The sequence below is a fragment of the Paramormyrops kingsleyae genome, chromosome 13 (genome assembly GCF_048594095.1).
Source record: "Paramormyrops kingsleyae isolate MSU_618 chromosome 13, PKINGS_0.4, whole genome shotgun sequence".
Classification (NCBI taxonomy): Eukaryota; Metazoa; Chordata; class Actinopteri; order Osteoglossiformes; family Mormyridae; genus Paramormyrops; species Paramormyrops kingsleyae.
Window position 1 is genome coordinate 25,907,055 of NC_132809.1, and position 23,953 is coordinate 25,931,007.

Genomic DNA, 23,953 nt, shown 5'->3' on the forward strand with positions numbered 1-23,953 from the left:
ACAGGACAGAAAATAAGGAGATTATGAGATTAAATGGAATTTTAGAATTAAGTTAAAACTGCAAATTATACAACTTTGTAAATGTGTTTAAGACTTAACTTTAATCAGAGTCTATACTCAGTTTTCATAATAAATATATGGGTGATTGTTCAAATATTTGCAGTTATGATATTGGTCTAAAACCAACAATAGCACAAAATGCATGAAGAGTAAATGTCCTTTCCTGATAAGCCTATTGTGCTTGGCGGAGTTATGCAGTGACAGATGTATTTTAAAAAGGACTGTACACATACTGGCAAAAATGACAGATGATGTAAAAGCTGCCTGAACAATCTGTTGTGGCACATTTTTGGTAGCGTTAAGCCACTGTAAAAATGAGACATCAAACATGAAGGCCCATAGAAATGCTCACTGATTAGCAGTGTGAAATTACAAAGGCTACTCTGAAATTCACCGGATAGAATTGATGGTTGATGTACTCATTCCATTCTTACTCTGAAACCCACTTCAGTCTAAGTAATTTTTTCTAGATTACTTATGTACCTCCCTGTTTTTATGAGGCGTGGCCGGACAGTAGTTTTATAGGAATGCAAACCACTTAGAGAAATGCTAAAGTAATCCCCCTACAAGACTGTATAAAGGCATATTTGCTTTATCTTTGTTCATATTTATTCTGGAGGTTGTGTTTCCAGTATTTGCCAAAGTTTGGGCAGGATAATTATCTGTGATGTCCACACCCAGATGTGACGGAATTGGACCAATCAAATTGTAATCGAGGACAGGAGCATTACTGATCGGTGCGTGCCCCTTTTCCCCCCTTTTCCTTCCCATATTGTTGAGTCACACTACCCTGGCTGCACCTTGCAGACACTCCCAATAAAAGAAAGTGCAGGAGATTTAAGAGAAAAATCTCAATGGGGGGTTCTGGGAAGGGCAAGATGGGCAGTTGCCCAGGGTGGCATTTTCGGGGGGGGGGGGGGGCTGCTTCACTGGTTCCCTCTGAGTACTACGGTTTGCTTCCACAGCCCAAAAACGTATCCCGTGAAAAAGTTGCCCATTAAGCTTTGAATGAAGCTTTATTTGCCATTTATACAAGAATGAGTACAGCATGTGTTCGTTTTCACATATCCCATCATGCTCTCCTTTTTAAGAAACACACATACATACATGGGTGAGAGTGAAGCTTGGGGTCTGAGCACAGGGTCCATCTAGCTCTCCTGGATTGGTGTTAAGGGCTTTGGTCAAGGGCCCAAAGGAAACATGAAAACCTGGGATTCAAACTGGTAACCTTCCGATCACAGGCCCACAAGGCACCTCCCCCCATTTTGCATCTCCAGTGTGATCAGCTGTCTTGTATCCTGGGCTGCTTTGGCCTTGGCTCACTGCAAGCCTGTCATGGATAAGAACTTATGGAAGTTGGATGGATGAATGGATGAGGAGATATACTAGAAAATGGTTTAAATGATTCACACTGGTGTAATCTGTGCCTTACTTTGAGTTTTTAGGTATTGGAGTTCTCATAAGAGGAAGGGAGTATAGTTTGCCTGTTGAAGCCAAGTGAGGTAGCCATCGTCAAAAGCCCCTTGAAAGTGTGCTTTTGTAAGCCACATATTTTGACTTGTACCTAGCCAATGGTTTGGTTGCTGTGTAGATGAGATGAGTTTTGATTGGAGGACTGACAGGCAGGCACAGAATTTTCAGGCCAGCCAAGACAATTGGTACCTCCCTCCATTGGCTACCTGGGATGTGATTAGCCAGCCTTAGCACCAAGAGACTAAGGCTACATTCACATTACCAAGCTGAGTTTTGCCTTAATATCACAGGACTAATGTTTTCAGGCCTGTATGGGTACAGAAATCCAATCTTTTAGAAATAGATTTGAGTCCTAGATCGGATGTGTATCTGATTTGTTGCCATATGAAGTGAATGAGAACGGTCAGATCATGTTTTTTTTGCCTATACACAAATGCTGAGCATTTTTTTTTTGTTGGTGGTGACATAGTTGACTTGTGCAAAAACATATCAATTAGTGCATCGCGTGCCATTTCGGAGGACACCTGCGTTCACGTTACAGTTAAATACAGGTCACTTGTAATTATGACTGTGATATGAAGATGAGCAGATCCGATTCGAGTAAAAAAACTGAAATGAAATGATGAGGCTTGCAATGTGATTGTGGCCTGGGGACTAGCAATGGCATAGAGTTTGAAGTAGAATGGAATAGAGATACTGCATTCATCCCTGTGGGGAAATTCTCTCTTTGCCTACATGACCTCGCTCTCCATGAGACACAATTCCTTGAGAGCAAGCTTGGTGGGGGTCATGGTACATCCACCCTGCAATGCTCCTGCAGCTGGAGGTTAAGGACCTTACTCAGGGGTACCTTACTCTGGGATACCTTACTCAGGGGTCCACAGACATGCGGCTGTTCTGCTGAGACTGAGGCAGACTGGCAACTTCCTAATCACAGGGAGAGTGGTTTAGCTCACTAAGCCACAGACCACCCACAATATTGGGAGGGGGGCTGTGAATAAATCCAGATTAAATATTAGGGGAGTTCATGTCCTGCCTGTCCCACCAGTTCCTACGCCCTTGTAGCAAAGCCTGATGGAAAGTTCCAAACCTTCTATTGAAGCTTCACTTGACATAAATAAAACCAAACCATTATCCACACACCAAATGAATGTGCCACGTGGTTTTCTATATGGTAACAGCCCATTCACGTCTATGGACATCCTAAGCAAGTTGCTTCACATGGTAACTTTTCTACCATTATTGTCCATATTATTACATCAAGCAGCTGAGATGAATGACAGCTTTATAATCATCTTAACAAAAGAACCTAGAGTTTAAGATGGTGTACAAGTTGACATTGTGATGGCTGGATAGCTCAGTCACTAAAGCATCATGTTTTTAGTCTGAGGGTCCAGGATTTAAGTCCCTGTAGGGCTGCAGTTTGGACCTTGTCACTCAGTATGTGGTTCAGCGGGTTAACTTGCTGTCCCTGTAATTGAAAGGTTGCTGGTTCTTCTCCTGCGGTCAGCGGAGTAATTTCATCATCGGGCCTCTGAGCAAAGCCCTTAATTGCCAATTACTCCTTCTCAAAAAATAATAATAATAAAATAATATATTGTGTATTGGATAAAAATGTCGGCTAAATAAGAAAAATGATGCACTTTGTTGTGCTTCACTCTCTACACTCTGTGACGAAAGCATTTACCGTATTTGCCGGCGTATAAGACGACTTTTTCCCCCTGAATAACATGCCTCCAAGGTGGGGGGGTTGTCTTATACGCCGGGTGCACTTCAGTTGGGATCAGAGCATGTGAGCGGAGTGGAGCGGAGCGTGAGCGAGGAGCGGAGCGGGTGAAATTTGGTCAGAGCGCGGAGCGGTTTTTTAATTAAGGCTGGAGTGGTCGCTCTGTCTCGCTCCAATTTCTCTCCGATACCGCTCATACTACGACCACAGGGCGTGCGCAAATCTTCCCAGAGTTCATCTATACAATTATCAAGATTTAGATCCGCTTTGGAATCGAAAAAGACCTTTCTCGGAAACATGAGTGTGCTACGCGAACACGCGGAGGCCAGAGCAAAACGTGAGCAAGTTTTATATGGTTGTAGCATATCAAGTTTATAAAGTAAATAAAAGTATAAAAGCCTATAATTTGGTAATCAAATAAATTAGTTTGTCATTCAAATTAGGTCTAATAGGATTTTTTAAATTCACGTAACGCTGTCAGTGAAATTTTATTTTATAGAGAGAGACGCAGCAGCAGCATCAACAGAAAATAACTGAGGAATTTACAACGTGGATGCGCTTAGCCTGTATATTCTTTAGGCTATTAAGCCCACTGATGCCTTTATTTTTAAGCCTATTTTGTGTGGAATGCCATTGCCAAACCTGTCCATTGTTGCCTATATGTTGTTTAAAAATAAATATTTTCTGTTCTGAGTGCCGTTGCTCACATTTCTTTATGATATAAGGCATCGGTTTAAGGTGACATTTGTTAGGCATGCAGATTATTTGTCCCTCTTTTAAATTGGAGCGAGTGTGGAGCGATTTGACTGGAGCGGGAGGAAGTTTTAGTGGAGCGAGGATCGGTGTTGAGCGGAGCGGAAGAGGGGGTAGTCTTATACGGCGAGTATATAACAAACTCTATATTTTGAGTGGAAATGTTGGGGGGTCGTCTTATACGCCCAGTCGTCTTATACGTCGGCAAATACGGTAACTGAAAATGTGAACCAGCTTAGATAGATTGGCAAACAGGCGATGGGAGGTATGTCACAACAGGTCCCTCGTTGCCAATGAACAAGGAGCCAAAACAGAGCGTAGTTTCTTATTGCTACAAAATGATTTCCTTATCAGCACAAAGGGAACGGCCCCTTTTCCGTACCTAGAGACACCTGAACACGCACAGCTGTATTTAACCAGTGTCCCGTGTAATACACCGTGATTGTTTATCAAAAGGGCAAAGCCTACATAGGTGTGGAGGCCTTTTTTGGGTTTAGACAGCAATGGAAAAAATCTGTGCTTTGGGGTATTTTTTTATTCATCATTGAGGGTAAACACACTACAGGGTTAAATCAGGACCTTGAGACAATAGAGTGCAGTAGCGCTTTGATGAAGACACCACAATATGGAGGCTGGAGGGGAGAACCTCTGGAATTCCATTATCTATCTATCCCTCACGTGATCACAGGCATCCAGAGCGCATGGCTGACTCCAGGGTTGCCTCTGTCTATTTCTTCTCCCGGTGTTAGCAACCTCTGGCCATATGTATGCACTTTACACACACCCTGCATTGCACAGCATCATGCCAAGGATGCGTGACGTCTCACTGCAACAACCCCTGGTTCCTGTTTTTCGTGGATGGCCCATAACTACCGAGAGGTACTATGAAAAACACACACATGCACACACACACACACACACCCTAACCCTAACCCTAACCCTAACCCTATACAGGACCCTCTCTGGCAGAGGAAACAGTCCAAACATAAAGGGCTCTGGCTTTAGCCTTCAGGTAAAGTATCATATAGAGGCCAAATAATATCAGTGTAGGGAATAAAAAAAATATTTGGTGGGGCAAATTTTATGTTTACAATAGTACATGCAAATAGCGAGGGGCATGCCAGGTGCTACACTGCCCCTCTCTCAGAAGTCAACTGTCCCTATGACCTCTACCCGGTGTCTCCACCTCAGCTCTAAAACAAGTCCCAGAGGTCCGGTGGCAGCTGTCGGTGTTCCTTCTTGGTTGATGGAGGGAGCAACCTGCTCGTTAGCACTGGTGAGGCTGAGGAGACCAGGAGACTGGCAGACATCGGGCTGCTGGCGGGCGCTGGCATTGCAAGTCCCATCAGGCACTGGCCTTTCATCTTACGCAGCTTGGTGGGGACCTGCTGCCACTCCTGCTCCCCGGATCGGCTGGCCTCATGCAGCCAAGTCCTCTAGCTCCAGGTCCTCCTGGTACAAGTTCTGCTGGTACTGGCCATGCTGCTCCCCCAGATCCACCACAGCGAGACACACCCCCTCGCAGTCAAGCAGTGCTGCCTTCTGCTTCTGACAGCCACACTTGCGCCCCCAGCTCCTCACGCAGCCTCTCAAGGCTGCGCTGCTCCTGCTCCATGGACCCGCACAGCTGCTCCTCATCCTTTTGCAGGTTGTGGTTCTCCCAAAAGGCACGACACGTCTCCTTGCGGCCGCGGAGAGCTGCCTCCGCAGCTTTAGCTTGTTGTTTCGTGCGGTCATGCTCGCAGTTGGCCAGCTTGCCGTGCAGCTGCTACAATTGACTACGGTCCTGACCTTGCCTTCAGGTCTGCTAGCCTTCTGAGACCCTACGTCCTCATATAAAGACACCAAACAAAAGCCCGGGCTAGACTAGAGAGGGCTAGAGAGGGCTTGTCGAATGATGTTGAGGAGTGTCTGCTCCAGTGTCCCACTTCTGACAGCAATGTGGCACTCGGCAGACACAGACATTGCAGCAGCAGGAATGAGAAGAAACACGGTTTCAAATAGGACATGGTTTTTATTGTAATCCTTACAAGGACTGAACACAAGTAACAACCATTACAGTGATACACATAGCACAATGCAGGGAGGTCTGACGCCAGATGATAAGGCACACATACAGTGGCTAGTAACACAATAGTTGGAGACATGCTAGGATCAGACAGGATTCACACATGACACAGGCAAGGGGACTCACGGCAATAAGGAACACAATAAGTGTGAGTGATGACTCACTAGCCTCGGACCTCGAAGTTCTTTTGCAGAAAAGATCCTGAATCCGATCTTTTAGTGATGTTTGTATCTTTATTATAAACAAAAGATGAATTTCTAATTGCTACGAATATACTTTATGTGACATGATGGTCAAAAGACTGTGATGCTTCTAGATTCGAGGCTTCTGCTGTCTTATGCATCCTTACGCTTTTTACAACAAACTCAGCAGCCAATCAATTTGCATCACGTGGAAACTACGTACTAAGGTTCCCAACTCTTACATTGTAACAAATACAAAGATATAAAAATATTCAGATACCAAAAATATAACTCAAAATTCTATTAGAAATATTAATAAAATATTAAATTCAAACAGTCAAATGTGGAAATTTAGTTACAGCACAAAAATAGCTCTAACAATAAGTATTTACAATAAAACACACAACAGCTATTTACAAATAGTGCTGGGAGATGATAATGAGCGCCGCTATGTTACCTGTTAAATATTATCATTTATATAAGTTATGCACACTTTAAAGAAGTTAAATATCTTTAAATGATCAAGTAATTATTAAAGGTAGGTAAGTCACAGCAGTTTGATGCATGTGTTCAAGACAGTGCACTGGGGTAACCACTTTCAACAATGTATCTGTTACAGTCAGTGAATAATAATAATAATAATAATAATAATAATAATAATAATAATGACTGAAGAGAAAAACAAAGAGGTACCAGTACTATGTACCAGTGAGTACCAGCCCGCTTCAAGTACTAATAAGAACCAGAGCAAAACATGTTCATGATTATATGATAAAAGTGGCATAAGGGACAAAATAAAATGCCAAAGTAAGATGGTGAAATATTAGCTCATAAGCTACTAAGGTTGCATGCAGCATGTTGGTAAGGTGAATGGTCACATGATGGACCAGCCATGGGTATTCAGGGGCATCATAAACCATGGCACACCATGGGCACTTCCCCATCTGAATCTTCTGGGAGTCCCCGTGCAAAAACAGCACTCGCTTGACTACAGCTAGAGACCAAACCTGCAACTCTTAAGGAGCGCCTAATTAATAAAATTGGGCTCAAATTGTTTGGCTACCTGCATATGTATCAATACAGCCATTTGGGTAGGGTTGGGGTTAGCAAAGTCAGACTCTGATTAGCTAGCTAACTACCTGCATATGTATCAATAGAGCCATTTGGGTAGGGTTGGGGTTAGCAAAGTCAGACTCTGATTAGCTAGCTAACTACCTGCATATGTATCAATACAGCCATTTGGGTAGGGTTAGCATTAGCCCAGACTCTAATTAGCTGGCTAACTATCTACTTGTGTGTTATTGTAGCTAGTACTGCCAGGGTGTGGTAGCAGTACAGAGAACAAGTGCACAAGAATATGCCTGTTACTTTTTACATTTTGTTTATTCAGCAGATACTTTTTTCTGAAGCGACATACTATTAGGACAGCAACATTAGACAGCCTCTCGGGTTAATGGTTTGTTCATACTAGACCCATTGATTTGTGTATTACCTGGACACTGACTTTGTTCTTATTTTTTTTGGGGGGGGGCGATTAAACCATATTTGCGAATACACTGTGTTAATAGTTGTAGGAGTCACTAATACTCAGGGTTGGCAACTCTCACACAAGCAATGTGACACTCACGCTTTCAGACTGTCACACTCACGCAAGAGATCTTACAGCAAATCTATATTATTCCATTATAAACCTAAAATTAGCTACATCACAAGTGTTGTGGTAGTTTGCAAACCCTACACACTATTTACAAGATAATAAACTTGTTACATACATGTACGTGCATGTGCATGTGTGCACAGAGAATTGAAAATCTCACGCCAGCCAACTGACCAAAGTTGGAAACCCTGCTATTACCTCTTACCTACATCTGTCCTGACACATTATACATTATACATTATACAGTATATACATTTCCTTTACTTTAATGAGTAAACATTTATGTCTAATTATATCCTATTATAAAACCTAACCCTAATATGTCCAAAGCAATTAATGCAATCTAACTAACTTGATGTTCTGCTTTGACCAAAAGTTGCAATGGGTAGATTTTGACATGTGCTTAATACAAAACTCTAGTGCAGGGGTCACCAACATGGTGCCCGCGGGCACCAGGATGTCCCCAAGGACCACATGAGTCGCCCGCGGACCTGTTCTAAAAATAGCACAACTCACCAGTGAGCAGCATCTAAAATTGAATTTTATCCTGTTGCTATTCTTCTTTAATCACATTTGTATTTATATAGATTTGAAAATGACAATATCTAAGAAAACGCATTTAAAACATGTTTATTATATATGAAGTTTATTATACATAAGTTTATTATACATAAGATTAGGAAGGTGTTTCAAACTGTTAGCCCTTCGTATGGCTCAGTACCCATGAAGTAGCTCTCAGTTTCAAAAAGGTCGGTGACCCCTGCTTAAGTGATTCTTTGTTTTTGCATGATTTCCCAGAGCTGTTTCAACTGAAATTTTGGCTGGACACAAAGCACAGGTGGAGGCGAATGAGTCTCCTTGGTTAAGCCTTACCCACAGAGAAAAGCTTTCTCCATTTGCACGTACGTAGTACATCATTTTGTCTTTGATGCTGGGAGCTGGCCTGATTTGGTTTTGTCATCCTTCTGATCCGTCTCACCCCCCATTACACAATGCAATTCGAAAGGTTTTTTAAGCTAATGTTACCTCTGGCTAGCAACTGAAGTCACGGTGGGTCATTGATACAGATGCGTGTGGAAGACTGACAGTCCTGGCAGTTGCTAGGTAATTACATTAGCTTTTGTATTTTTCCTACCAAATAAAAGTATAGACATGGCCAATCATCGCTGCGTTTTATCCATTTTTAACTGTTTATGGTCACAGGATTGGATGTATAAACATAACCAAGAATGAAAAAGAATAGCAGTAGAAGGAAACTAAGTGAGGTTTAATTTGAAACTACAAAATTCTAAATTACACATGCATGAGGGTGACATGTGGCTCAGTGTGCTAAGCCTGTGTGCCTGTAATCACAAGGTTGCTGGTTCAAACCCCACCTCAGCCCATGTGTAGGTCCTTTAGCAAGGCCCTTAGCCCCCAGCTCCCTGGCTGCCCCAACAGACAGCTGCCCATCACAGACAGCAAATTGAAGGAAGCTTAAAAAGAAATTGTTCATGGGGACAATAAAGGCAACAATTATTATCTTCACGAATAAAAAAGGGACAATTAGTGTCCTTGGGAAGAATATTAATTTTCTAGGACAGTCGCTCAATAAAAGAGAACAATCCCGGGAAAATGGGAACAGATGGCACCCCCAGGCCCAGTGGTGACATCACCCCAACCTGCTCAGCCACACACTGCCCCCCTAAAATGCCACATTCCACTTTGTGGCCTTTTTCGGGGAAAAACTCAAGGCAAGTTTTGGATTTTGTGATTCTTATGTGCGTGGACATAACTGGACAGTCACGCCTTTCGACTACAGGGCGATGTCCCATGTCAGAGTATATTTTTATTTCATTGTTTGCTCATCTGTGATGCCCCACAAATAAATATAAAGAAACACCTGCATGATTATGGAACAATGATTCATATCAGCAGAGCAAAACAAAGGTGGAGTTAGGAGAAGAGGCTCTCCAATGTTAATCATTTTGATTATTCACACATTAGTGACTTTCGTTTCTGGCCATTTCACTGACCAAATATGGAGCAGAAATATTTCCATTATCTGCGTATTGTCTGTAAGTTTTAGGGTGTTGAGTACAAGGGCCAGTTTGTTGTTTATGGGGTTTTGGGGAGACCCATCCTCCCTCAGACGTTTCAGAAACTAAATAAACAGCTAATGAGTAAAGTCAGAAGGTCATAGCTAGCTAGCTGCTTAGCAGAACACGCCGTTTCAGTATTTCCTAAATAAAGAACCTGATTAATTAACATTTACTATAGTGACCCAAACCTCTGAGGCCCCTCTGGTTGTGTACATTAGCTTATATATCTTTGTCTCTTTCTAAATGTCAGACCAAATACTTCATTTTTACATTAATAACCTCTACAGTGTGTATTCTGCCAACCCTGACACTCTGACTACAAGCTAAAATGAGGTATATGTCACTTTAACCTGTGCTAGGTCAAGGAAGAACGGCAAACGAATCAGTCACAATGAGGTAGAGTCTTCACAGGTCTGGAGTTTCTTACTGCTGTAGGCGGCTGGTGTCTGAGAGGGGGGGGGTTGGGGGTCCGTATTTCTTAGTGTTTGAGAACTAACAGTGGATCAGTTTTAAATAACTTAATTAACAGCGAAATTAGACAATACACAGTACAGGTCTAAGAGTATCTCTTAAGTGTATGTATGTTTGCCATTCTGCACGTTGAACAAAAGATGACATATGAATGTGGGTGTAGGAGCTGCCCAATCACAAACACTTGTCTGACTGAACAATGGGGCTGGTCTATTCACAGGTGCTGCGTGTGTAATTATAAAGTACACAGGGCTTTCATGTCTTTTGTTCTGCATGTGTTTCACCGGCTTTTTTTAGCTGTCCACCGCGATAAGAGTGATGTCAAGTGAGACCCAGGACACACAAAAAAAGTGCAATTAATCTTTCTATAAGGACACACCTCTCCTGACATGAGTGAGCTAAACCGTGAGTCAAAATAGATTAGGAAATTAAATAAACATTTGGTAGCAGGGGACTCACTGCTTGGCATCACAGAAACGGTTCTTTGAATCTCAGCTCAAAGTATTAGATAGCCCATCCTAAACCCCATGTATCGTAAGCCTGAATACTTCCTCATCACATCAGACCACCAGAAACATGTGACGAAGGGGCACACGCTGAGCAGCTGGTTCACAGCTGCGGCAGATATTGAAACATCACAACCTTTGACACTGAGCCAAGTTCAGCCCCTAAGCCCCACCTTCCTTCTGGTCTCCTGGAACACCATGGACGCTCCTTGGGATGGGAGGTATAAAACCCTGCCATGGATTGAGAGATGTTCACAATTCCCCTTGGCTAACTTGTCTGCAGGTGACAGGGGATCCATGGGGACTAAAATGGAGATACCAACGTGGGTAGTGATTTGGCTGGCATTGTCCTTGGGATTAGTGACTTCAGACAAAGGTAAGCGTCTTACAGAAGAAATTATATCTTTTACATAAATATCACTTTAATGAGAAATAATGACTTTTTTCAGTTTTGCTTGCTGGCTTCACTCTATACAAAACATTACATTTAGCATTCCTGTAATATTGGTGGAGTTGAGAAAGGTCAGTGAAACTTCGTTCATAAAGGGAACACAATGATCTGTCTTTAGGGAGTCCCCAGAAGAATGCTCCAACGGTGAACATCATCCCAAAAATGACCAAGTCATCCATGATTGCAGGTAAGACACAATACAGGTGTGTTCACTGTTCATTTAAGAGTGAACCCATCAGTCTCTCCCATTATTTAAGTAAGACCCAGAATAAACAATTACATTTATAAAAATACTGAATAGCACAAAAACCTTTGGCAAACATCACTGAATGACTTGGGGGTGGCATGTTGCTCAATGAGCTAAGCCTTTGTGTCTGACTGGGAGGTCACCATTTCAAGCCTGGCCTCAACCAAACAGTCACATGTCTGTAGGCCCTTGAGTAAGGCCCTTAACCCCCAACTCCATGGGCACCATGGCAGGTAGCTGCCCTTCGCTGCCAAGCTCGCTCTCACATACATATGTGTATGTGTGTCCTGAAGAGCAAGATGGGGTAGGTGAAAATTTCCTCATGAGAATAAATAAAGGTGTCCTTAATTATAGGAGTTTGTGACTTATGTCATGAAATGGCACAGTTGTAGCAGAATTGCAATGATGAGCTTGTCGGTGGGAGGTGACTCAGGGATGGGGAACCTGATCTATGGAGAGCCACTGAGACTTCCACCTTCTGGATAATAGCTTATTCAACTTAATCAAACCTCATTGCTGTAATCCAGCATGAAGTCTTTGTGATGATATTTTAAGAGCACATTGGAACATTATTAAATGCTGATTGAAATAAGTTTCTGCTAAAAAATTAACCACTATTATTTTTTTTTTGTTATTAGCTGTGGTATAAGTCAGATAAACCAGTTTGAGGTGTGAGATAAACCAGTTTGAGGTGTGAGATAAACCAGTTTGAGGTGTGCGATTATACAGCTCAGTTAGCGTCGCACCAACTTGCTGCTGATTTAAATCGTCCCACAAAGCTGAAATCTGGAATAGGTTTTAGATTAAACGGTGCTCCCTCTGACCTTGACCAGGATAAGCGATTTGAAGATGGATGGATAGATGGATAAAAAGTGCCGTTTTTCTCCATTCTCCAGGAGTGAGACCAGCACACAACGGGCAGGTCTGCAGCACATGGGGGACCTACCACTTCAAAACCTTCGATGGGGACGTCTTCCAGCTCCCTTCCAGCTGTAACTACATCCTGACTTCACACTGTAAAAGCTCCTATGAGGACTTCAACATCCAGCTGAGGCGTCAGGTTGAGGGTGAAGAGCCGACCATCAGCAAGGTCACCATGAAGCTGGATGGGGCAGTGGTGGAACTCACCAAGGACTTGGTCCAGGTCAACGGGGACAGGTGAGTTGGTAACAAATGTTTTACTTAAGGTAGAGTATCTCATCTCTGGGAGATGACGCACCCCTAACACTAAACTGGCAAGACATGCAGTTAGTTGTAATGTTACATGAGTTTGGCAGCTTTAACATGGTTTGACCTTCATGTGACCTTAAGGTTTTTCTTTCCAGTGTTACTCTGCCATTCAGCCAGTCAGGCGTTTTCATTGAGAAGACACCGTCCTACATCAAGATCACAGCTAAGCTGGGACTGGTTGCCATGTGGAATCAAGAGGATGCCTTCCTTGTAAGGAGCACCCAATTATTAAATTAACATTTATTTTTATGTATTTTTATTTGGCAGATACTTTTGTCCAAAGCGGAGGCAAATAGCACATTGCAAATTGAGACTTTTGTTTGTTTGATGAAGTTTAATATAATTGCAATAGTTTATTTAATATTATCAAATTCTTCCTACTTCTCCACAGTTGGAGATAGACAACAAATACATAAACCAGACTTGTGGGCTCTGTGGAGACTTTAATGGAGTTCAGCTCTACGACGAGTTCATTATGGATGGTGAGTTACGAAAACCCTGAGCACGTTTATTTGAAAAATAACCTACATCCACAATATCCATGCAGGTTAATTTGAAGGGAAAAATTGTTGATTTTTCTTTTCGTTGAAGGTAAAATATTAACTCCATTTGACTATGGAAGCTTCTGGAAGATGGATGACCCAAATGAAATCTGCAGTGAACAAAAACCAAAGTCTTCGAAAAATTGTGCTGAACAGGTAATGTTTTTTGTTACATTTTGAACATTTAATAATACATTGCTATTGTTTTTTAAGTCTGCCATTTTAAACTAACAATAAATGATCCTGTCCCTCTTTAGATATCAGTTTGTCAGAAGCTCCTCTCCAATCCTGCCTTGAGCAGCTGTAAGGACCTGGTTCCCACTGCCTCCTTCATCAAGGCCTGTGTGATGGACATGTGCCACTGTCCCAAGGGCAGCAGCAGCTCCTGTCTGTGCAACACCCTTTCAGAGTACTCTCGCCAGTGTGTGCATGCAGGGGGGAAGCCCCAGCAATGGAGGACAGCCCAGTTCTGCCGTACGTGTCCCAGAATCCAGCATTATATTCTCAACTGCACCAAATCAACACCCTTCAAAGAGCTACTCTTAAACACGCTGCCATTGTGACTTGTGGACATCACTTACTAAATAGACTAGTTTAAGAGCAGAGTCAAAAGATCATCAGAAATTAAATCCCAACACCCAACACGTCTGACTGTGGTCCTCTGTCCTGCAGCAAAGTCATGCCCTTCCAACATGGAGTACCAGGAGTGTGGAATCCCCTGTGTTGACACCTGCTCGAACCCAGACAGGCGCCAGCTGTGTGAAGACCACTGCACCGATGGCTGCTTCTGTCCCCCAGGTACATACTTTTATCTCGATATTGACTAAAATGTATGATTGAAATTATTCTTTCTACTTCTAACTGCCACAGAGACAACCACTGACAACAGGGAAATGAACTGATATCCTTTGGTTTTAGATTTTTTGAAATGTATTCTTACGTTCTTTGAGATATGACAAATATTATCTGCTTCAATATGGAGATATAGTATCTCAGTTGGTTGTGTAATGTTCTGCTCAGATTTCTTTATTAAATGTCATTAAATGCCATTACATCTGTCTGCCAGGCACTGTTATCGATGACATCGGACATGGTGGATGTATCCCAGTTCATCAGTGTTCCTGCAGCCATAATGGAAAAGAATATAGACCTGGAGAATCGTACACAACCAACTGCAAAGAATGGTGAGCTACTCTTAACATTCACCTTGTCCTGAACTCTTGTTTTCTACCTGTGATTACCGATAGTGGATATAATTTTCCATTTGTCATGTCAGTGCCTGTTCTGGGGGCCAGTGGAGCTGTCAGGACCTTGATTGCCCAAAAACCTGCTCTGTGAACGGAGGTTCACACATCACCACCTACGATGGCAAAGCCTACACCTTCCATGGAGACTGTTCCTATGTCCTCACAAAGGTCAGGCCCACAAATTTCATTTTACTAATGTGAAATAGTACTAGCCCGTTTTCTTTTAAACAAAATCTTTTGTTATAGCTCTTCTGTGGTATTTAACTGGTAGCCAGTCATATTGTAGGCCCATGCGCTTCGGTCTTGCTGTCTTCAACACATTACAACAGATTTCACAACCTTCAGGTTTCAGCTCCTGACAATTCACATCTTTCACGCTTCTTTTTAAAATGTTTATTTTAAGCTTGAACAATGAAGCCCAGTTCCATCAGGCATTTCTCCTGCAAACAAATAGTTTCTTATTTATTCGTCTCTCAATGCATTCATTTATTCAGAGATTGCATATATACATTAATTTGATTGGTATATTCCCATCGTCATTCTGGGACTTTTGACATCTTCCCTTAATTGCCTGATGCTTTTACGAACAGGACAACATAAAAAGACAGAGCCCATCTTTCTTAACCAGAAAACTAATTTCTATGTTTATGTCTCTTGCTCAGTGTTTATTTTATACTATTTTCATTCCATTGGGGCTTCGTCTTTCTCCAGAAGTCACTGCCCGACTTCTCCTTTCTTCTACTGAAATTGTAGATAGTTACAAATATATCTAAGCTCATTCTGGCTGATTCATCAGACCGACAGGACGTCGACATGGAGGTCTGCGTAGACACCCTGTCTTTTGATAGTACAGGGCCCATTCACTTGCAGATTTCTTTTTCATACAGGAGTATTATTTTGCCTTTTTTTCTGGTTCAACAGTGAATAGCTTTATGTCGGTCTTATATCCTTGTGTTATTTTTCTGTAGTTAATTCTGTAATTCCTGCATCACATACATGCACTTTATCATGTCTTCCTGCATCTGCATGATTTCCATCTGTATATACTCTTGTTTTACACTTAATAAAAATAAGTTATGATGTGTGATGGTACCTACGCTGTCAAGGACCTGCCTTTGTTTCTTGTACTGGTTACCTTGTCTTCTTCCATCCACTCCCAACAGTCCACGAAATTTGCATTGCTATCTCTGAGTTTGTGTACTCTGGTCCTGGGGCGGAATGGAATGTTCTCCAGGGTATCTTATGACCTTGTGATAGGCTCCGGGCCTATCATAACCATGCATCATTGTGGAACATGGCAATTATTCCTTTTAACTTGATCTATTACTGCATTCCTCCTTAAAAGCTGGCCTTCTTACATACATTGCTTGGTTTATAATCTTGAAACATGCATAGATTTCCCTACTTTTTCAGCACCATTCGCGAGACTGACGTTTTTTCAGCACTTGACCTCAGTAGCTGTTCTTCGCCTTGGGTAGGAACATATAAACTGCATTGTATTTCACAGGAACCTGTGGAGGCATGGACAACTTAAAGTAAGAGGCAAACTCCATCTGCAGATGTATACCTGCATGTTCTGACCCAATTTAAGGTCTTGCTGCTTGTTTTCTTTTCCCACAGCCATGTGACGGGAGCAATTTCACAGTGCTGGGGGATCTCGTGAAGTGCGGGCTGTCCGACACTGAGACCTGCCTCAAAGCCGTCACCCTGGCCATCTCAGGAGGGACCACCGTAAGAAGTCGAAAAGCATTTACATGTTGTGCTATTTAAAAAATTAATCACTTATGTGTTTTGTTTCAACATATGATAAAAAATGTGTTGTTACATAATATAAAAATTCTGATTAAAAAATACTTAAGATTTAAGGTGTTTCGATTAAAAAAAGTCTTGCATCTCTCTACAGGTGGTAAACATTCTAGCCAATGGGAATGTTTTTGTCAATGGGATATTATCTCAGCTTCCACTTATTGCTGGTGAGCTCCCTTACAGATGTTTTCCAAAAAGAACAACTGATAAAGTAGGATCAGCCACTTCCTGGAGCAATTATGGTTAAGGGCCTCGCTCAAGGACCCAATGGTGAAATCACTCTGTCGACTCTAGGATTTGATCCAGCGACCCTCTGAACATCCTAAACTGCTAAGCCACATACTGCCTTATAATGAAGAGTTTCTACTACTGACTGTCCTGCTGCTTAATACCTTTTTCAGCTGCAGTTATTTTAACTACATTTAAATGATCTACAACCATTCCTACTGCAGACGTTTATGACAATTCTTGGTTGAAAATAAACAGGTTATTCTATGACTAAGAAAGACTTTGTATTTTATAGCGGGATCAAGCATTACCAAGCCATCCACATTCTACATCATCATTCAGACACCGTTCGGACTTCACCTCAAGATCCAGCTGACACCTATCATGCAGGTCTACATTACAGCAGAATCTGCACATCAAGGCACCACCTGTGGTACGTCCTGAAAACTTTTTATATAAATCTAAGCCTCTGTGACCATGAGCACCAGATACAGCATGGGCAATTAGCTATTGCATCTCTACTTCAGGATTGTGTGGGAACTACAATGATATCCAAGCCGATGAATTCAAAGCCATGAGCGGGATGGTACAGGGAACCCCGACGGCTTTTGCCAACAGCTGGAAAGCGAGAGCCAACTGCCCAGATGTAAGCATCAGCTATGAAAACCCCTGCAGCCTTAGCCTGGAGAATGGTAAGGAGGTCCCATGCAATATTCAGCTAGCAAATGTATCACAGACCTGCCCTCAATTCTTTCCCGTCTCACTCGTGTTCTCTTTCTGTTCCAAAGAAAAATACGCTGCGCACTGGTGTGCACTGCTCTCCGACCCGAAGGGCGTGTTCAGCCCCTGCCACGCCACAGTGAACCCCGACACCTACAAAGCTGTAAGCTTTTCCATGAGTTCAGCGTTATAGTGTGAACATTATGGATTTGCTGTGTAGTCTCTTTATTGCTGCTGATGCTTGTTTCTGTTCCCAGCATGCACAGCTCTGGACTCACATAAATCTAACTTAAGTAAACTTACATGAAAAACATCCAAGATACGTAAAGTTTTCGGTAGTGCTAACACAAAACAGCGACATACACCTTCAAGTAACTTTACACCTTACCCATTCTTTTATTTGTGTTCTTTAGTACATACTGCAATATATTTTTGGCTTATGTGGTTTTTTGCTAGAAGGTGTGTTGACTGGGAAGGTAAATCCGACTTCCTTGGAACAGATTACTTACTTCAGTCAAGAACGGCCTGGATGAATAATAATGCAGAGCTGTTTCCACAGTCAAAAAGATGTTTTTTTTGGGCAATCAGTAGTGCTTAATTCAGCTCCTGTTTTTTTTTTTTACCATCGATAGTGTGATATCAAACATTGACAGTAAACATATTACTCTGCTTGAAAAAAAAGTTACCGAAAATGAAAAATAAAATTTCTGATACGGAGTCTGTTCCACTGCAGAACTGCATGTACGACAGCTGTAACTGCGAGAAGAGCGAGGACTGCATGTGTGCTGCAGCCTCCTCCTACGTCCAGGCCTGTGCTGCTATGGGCATCCAGCTGTCTGGCTGGAGAGGCGCCATGTGCGGTAGGTGCTTCACTGGTGTGAATGGAAGCTTACTGGGAAGCTGACAAGTGACTTGTTTTATTTTATTTTTTTTACTTGCCTAACTAAGAACTTTTCTCCTCCTCAGGAAAATACTCATCTGAATGCCCCAGCACCATGGTCTACTCCTACAGCATACAGAACAGCAGTCAGACCTGCCTCTGCTTTAGCAATTCTGATAACACTTGCATGCTGACCTTTGAAGCAGTGGATGGTTGTACCTGTGCTGACGGAACCTATATGAATGATGACGGCAAATGTGTACCTCCTGAAAGTTGTCCCTGCTACACTAAGGGCACTGTCGTACCTCCTGGGGAGGTTGTTAGCAAGGACGGCATTATGTGGTAAGTCTCCTTGATCTCAAGAATACATTGATTGATGTTATTTAACAGTTTCTAAAGCTGGATATAATATTAAAAAAACAATGACCATGGGCAGCACTGGAAAATGAATTTTTTTGTCCTGTATTTTGACTTAAATCATCATTTATTTCAGCACATGCAAGCAAGGGAAACTGAGCTGCATAGGAGAAATGGACAGTGTACCATGTGAGTCACCTCTCAGAAAGTTCTGCTGCTTTCATTTTATTTTGCATCCACACCTCCTGAGTTATGGGTGATAAAAATTATTATATATGAATGTGAATAATATTCTGAACTCACGTTTGTTAAAGAGACTGATAAGTAAATTAATGAATATTTATCTGTTCAGCTTGCACTGAACCAATGATCTTCTACGATTGCTCTAAAACTGGACCAGGAGCCAAGGGCTCTGAGTGTCAGCAGAGCTGCCAGACACTGGACATGGAATGTGTAAGTTACAAGTGATAAAACCACAATATATATATATATATATATATATATAACATATATTGTTGGTTGAATACTCATCACTACATTGATAACACATCTCATGACCCCTTGTAATTTTAACAGTACTTTCATTAACTTTTATCACTCCATGTCCATCGTTACACTGGACCCACACAGATAAGCACGGAGTGTGTGTCTGGGTGTGTGTGCCCATCTGGACTGGTGTCTGATGGGAAAGGAGGCTGTATAAAGCAGGAGCTCTGTCCATGTGTCCACAATGGAGAATCATACCAACCCGGAGACAAAGTCAACGTTGACTGCAATACCTGGTATGGTTCTATTGTACAGTTTATTACTTAATATCACAAGGAGTTTACTGTAAATTAATATAATCATAGATATTTAGACCATCTCCTTTTTATTCTAGTACTTGTAAGGATAGAAAATGGCAGTGTACTGATAACGAGTGCCACGGCACCTGTGCCATCTACGGGGACGGCCATTACGTGACTTTTGATGGGAAAAGGTTCACCTTCGATGGAGACTGTGAATACATACTAACTCAGGTAGGTCTCAGAGGATAGGATTGAAAGAATTTGGAGGGCTGCTTCATTTCAGTTTATTTTGTCATATTTAGTAGGTTATATCATAAACATGTTGTTTTCAATATTGGCACTTTTTAAACAAGAATTTCAATTAGAGAAATATACTTTTGCAGGACTACTGCAGCAACAACGTAAATGGCACCTTCCGGGTCATCACTGAGAATATCCCATGTGGCACCACCGGTACCACCTGCTCTAAAGCTATCAAGCTCTTCCTTGGGGTGAGGATGATGGATGTCAGTTTGAAAAAATGTAATGATTTTGCATTGTTATGATCACTAAACACATGATTCTTACAGAACAATGAGCTCATACTGACAGACGGAAGCCATGAAGTCATCCAAAGAGATACAGGCGAAGAGGTGCCCTATCGGATCAGTGTGATGGGAATTTATCTGGTTATTGAAGCCAATAATGGCCTGATTCTTATGTGGGACAAGAAGACAAGCATGTTCATCAAACTTAGCCCTACATTTAAGGTTTGTCAAAAAATGTGAAAATGTCCTTCTCAACAGTACTTCATTCAAATTGAAATATTCCATATGGATAATTGCTAAAAGTTTATTAGGACTAGTTTGGTCAGTTAATTTACGTAACTGAATGTCTGTTTCCCAGGGCCAGGTCTGTGGTTTATGTGGCAACGATGATGGTAATGAAAACAATGACTTCACCACCAGAAGCAATGAAGTGGTCGTTGATCCTCTGGAGTTTGGAAACAGCTGGAAAGCCTCTCCAAGTTGCCCTAATTCAGATTTTACCAAAGATCCCTGCTTATTCAAACCATACAGGCAGTCTTGGGCCCAGAAACAGTGCAGCCTCCTCAAAAGCACAGTATTCACAGCCTGTCACTCACAGGTAAGAGATGATCAATTTTTGTGCATCCAGATTGTCATTTTCAATTTCAATTTTCAATGCCATTTAGCCTGACTTTACTCAAGTAAACCTGTTCTCAGAACATCACTTGATAATGTGGAAATGTGTTGATCTTATGTGGAAATGTGTTGATTAAAATAATACCCTGCATATGATAAAGTAAAGACATTTATCTCACAAGGTGGATCCTACTCCATACTACGATGCCTGTGTAAGAGACTCGTGCGCTTGTGATACGGGAGGAGATTGTGAGTGTTTCTGCACTGCTGTGGCTGCATATGCAGAGGCTTGCAATGAGGCTGGTGTCTGCGTAGCGTGGAGGAGTCCACAAATCTGCCGTAAGTTACCACTGAAATCAAAAGTCTTTATGATACTCCAGTATCATAACATGACATAACGCCCATAAGCAAGTGGATCTGAAGACTTACGAATGTTGGGTCACCCTTCCTTTCCCAGCTCTATTTTGTGATTTCTACAACCCACCTGGAGAGTGTGAGTGGCACTACCAGCCATGTGGAGCTCCTTGTATGAAGACATGCAGAAACCTCTCAGGGTCGTGCTCCAGTCTGATCCCTGCCCTGGAAGGTGATGATTTAGGGTCACTGTCATTGACTGAAATCTGCATATAACTACATAGCTAGTCAGGCTATGCTGTATTCAAAAACATTTTATCATCTCAAGCTTTTAAAAACGGTTGAGTGTATGATGTGATCTAATCAGTCTATGGAAAATGGCTTTCTGCAAAAAAGGCAGAAAACTTCACAGCAAGACTAAACATAAAAAATGTCAAACATCTAAATTTAACTTGTAATATATCCTATATAGTAATATATCCTATATAGCCTGACTAATGCCATCATTTAAGGTTGCTATCCCAAATGCCCACCTGCCCAGCCATATTTTGATGAAGATTCCATGACGTGTGTGGATAGTGAACAGTGTGGCTGCTACGATAATGATGGAAAACACTACAACAATGGAGAAACAGTTAATTCCACAGTCAACTGTAAGACATGGTAGGTATTTTCAAGCGTAACTATTATTTGATTGAAAGTATCATCAAATTGTTCTAATATTTTTTTAATAAACAATATAGAAAACTAAGAAAAACTTCTAATTGATTTGTAGTTTCTGCAACTCATCAAGCATACAGTGCAATTTCGACGATCAAGGTTAGAATCCTTATTTTATAAACATGAGTAGGTGAGAAACTTTTCTATGTCTATTTCCGTACATGTTTACATTTACTAAGAATTTTGCTTACATCCACAGCTTGTTACTGCATATACGAGGGAAACAGGTACCCATACGGAGCTACCATTTACAAAACCCACGATGACCTTGGAAGCTGTATCACAGCCTTGTGTGAAGAGAATGGGCACATCCTCAAAATCGTTGATCATGACTGTGGCATAACAACCACATCAACAACTTCAACAGCTACCTCATCAACATCAACCATTTTGAATTTCTCATCAACAAGGCCAACAGAACCCTATATATCAACAACAACCCCAAAAACAACTTCAGTAACTTCAGTGACATCACCACTTTGTCAGAAATGTAAGTGGTCTCCATGGATTAGTGTTGATTACCCCCAAATTGGTCCAAATGGTGGTGACAATGAAACTATTGCAAATATATTAAATCATGGGATTAAAATTTGCAAAAGACCAGAAAATATTAAGTGTCAAGCTGTGCATTATCCAAGAGTACCACTTTCTGAGTTAGGGCAAAAAGTAATATGCAACAAGGATGTGGGATTAATTTGCAAAAACAAAGATCAATTTCTTCCACCAATATGCTTGGATTATGAGGTGAAATTTGAGTGTTGTGAAATCACAAGTTGCCATAATACAACAACACCCTCAACAACTACTTCATTAAGCAAGAGTCCTCAGCCAACAACTACAATTACTCCAACGACCACCACAACAGCTACTACAGTTTCAACAACTACACCAACAACTACAACCAGCCCTACAACAACCACTACCCCAACAACTACAACCTCCACAACTACCCCAACAACCACAACTATTACAACAACCATACCAACTACATCAAGAAGCACTACTACAACATTGAAAACAACTACCCCATCAACTACACATGAAATTTCTACTTCACCAATAACTACTCCATTCTGCATCAATGGAGAAACCTGTCACTCGTCTGGATGGATTAATGCTGGTCAGCCAACAACTGGCCCCGATGGTGGAGAAAGTGAATCCATTCAAAAGATCATTGCTTCTACAGGAATTATTTGTGATTATCCATTGAAAGTTGAATGCAGAGCTAAAGAATATCCATTTCTTCCATTGTCAGAGTTAGGTCAAGATGTGATTTGCAATTCTGATGTCGGACTGATCTGCCTCAACAAAAACCAAGGTGTCCAGCAACAATGCTTAGATTATGAAATTATTGTGAAATGTTGTATTCCATGTGGAAGTACAACTATACCAACTACAACCAGCCCTACAACAACAACCACTACCCAAACACCTACAACCAGCCCTACAACAACAACCACAACCTCCACAACTACACCAACAACAACTACAACCACCACCACCCCTACAACAACAACATCTACCACCACTCAAACACAGACACCACCATCAACCATTCAAGGCTGCATCAATGGAGAAACCTGTCACTCGTCTGGATGGATTAATGCTGGTCAGCCCACAACTGGCCCCGATGGTGGAGATAGTGAATCCATTCAACAGATCATTGCTTCTACAGGAATTATTTGTGAATATCCATTGAAAGTTGAATGCAGAGCTAAAGAATATCCATTGCTTCCATTGTCAGAGTTAGGTCAAGATGTGATTTGCAATTCTGATGTCGGACTGATCTGCCTCAACAAAAACCAAGGTGTCCAGCAACAATGCTTAGATTATGAAATTATTGTGAAATGTTGTATTCCGTGTGGAAGTACAACTACACCAACAACTACAACCAGCCCTACAACAACAACCACTACCCCAACAACTACAACCAGCCCTACAACAACAACCACAACCTCCACAACTACACCAACAACAACTACAACCACCACCACCCCTACAACAACAACATCTACCACCACTCAAACACCGACACCACCATCAACCACTCAAGGCTGCATCAATGGAGAAACCTGTCACTCGTCTGGATGGATTAATGCTGGTCAGCCCACAACTGGCCCCGATGGTGGAGATAGTGAATCCATTCAACAGATCATTGCTTCTACAGGAATTATTTGTGAATATCCATTGAAAGTTGAATGCAGAGCTAAAGAATATCCATTTCTTCCATTGTCAGAGTTAGGTCAAGATGTGATTTGCAACTC

At 41.7% G+C, this 23,953-nt stretch overlaps 1 protein-coding gene across 1 annotated transcript; it reads left to right on the top strand.

Annotated features, from left to right (window-relative positions):
• The first annotated feature begins 11,223 nt into the window (after nucleotides 1-11,223).
• Nucleotides 11,224-22,732, top strand: LOC111835438 (mucin-5B-like). Its single transcript, XM_072698464.1, has 20 exons — nucleotides 11,224-11,353; nucleotides 11,547-11,615; nucleotides 12,572-12,833; nucleotides 13,001-13,115; nucleotides 13,297-13,387; nucleotides 13,497-13,603; nucleotides 13,705-13,921; nucleotides 14,120-14,245; nucleotides 14,514-14,631; nucleotides 14,724-14,862; nucleotides 16,315-16,425; nucleotides 16,598-16,667; nucleotides 17,024-17,161; nucleotides 17,256-17,420; nucleotides 17,517-17,611; nucleotides 18,182-18,323; nucleotides 18,415-18,670; nucleotides 19,566-19,704; nucleotides 19,857-19,964; nucleotides 22,505-22,732. The coding sequence occupies exons 1-20, from the start codon at nucleotides 11,275-11,277 to the stop codon at nucleotides 22,730-22,732; spliced, it is 2,775 nt and encodes a 924-aa protein (XP_072554565.1). The 5' UTR covers nucleotides 11,224-11,274.
• The last annotated feature ends 1,221 nt before the right edge of the window (nucleotides 22,733-23,953 follow it).

Excerpts from the sequence above, each read along its gene's own strand:
- LOC111835438 (XM_072698464.1), top strand. The coding sequence starts at position 11,275 with ATGGGGACTAAAATGGAGATACCAACGTGGGTAGTGATTTGGCTGGCA. Across the intron at positions 16,426-16,597 it reads CCATCTCAGGAGGGACCACC|GTGGTAAACATTCTAGCCAA; the intron begins GTAAGAAGTCGA and ends ATCTCTCTACAG. Across the intron at positions 17,162-17,255 it reads ACATCAAGGCACCACCTGTG|GATTGTGTGGGAACTACAAT; the intron begins GTACGTCCTGAA and ends TCTCTACTTCAG.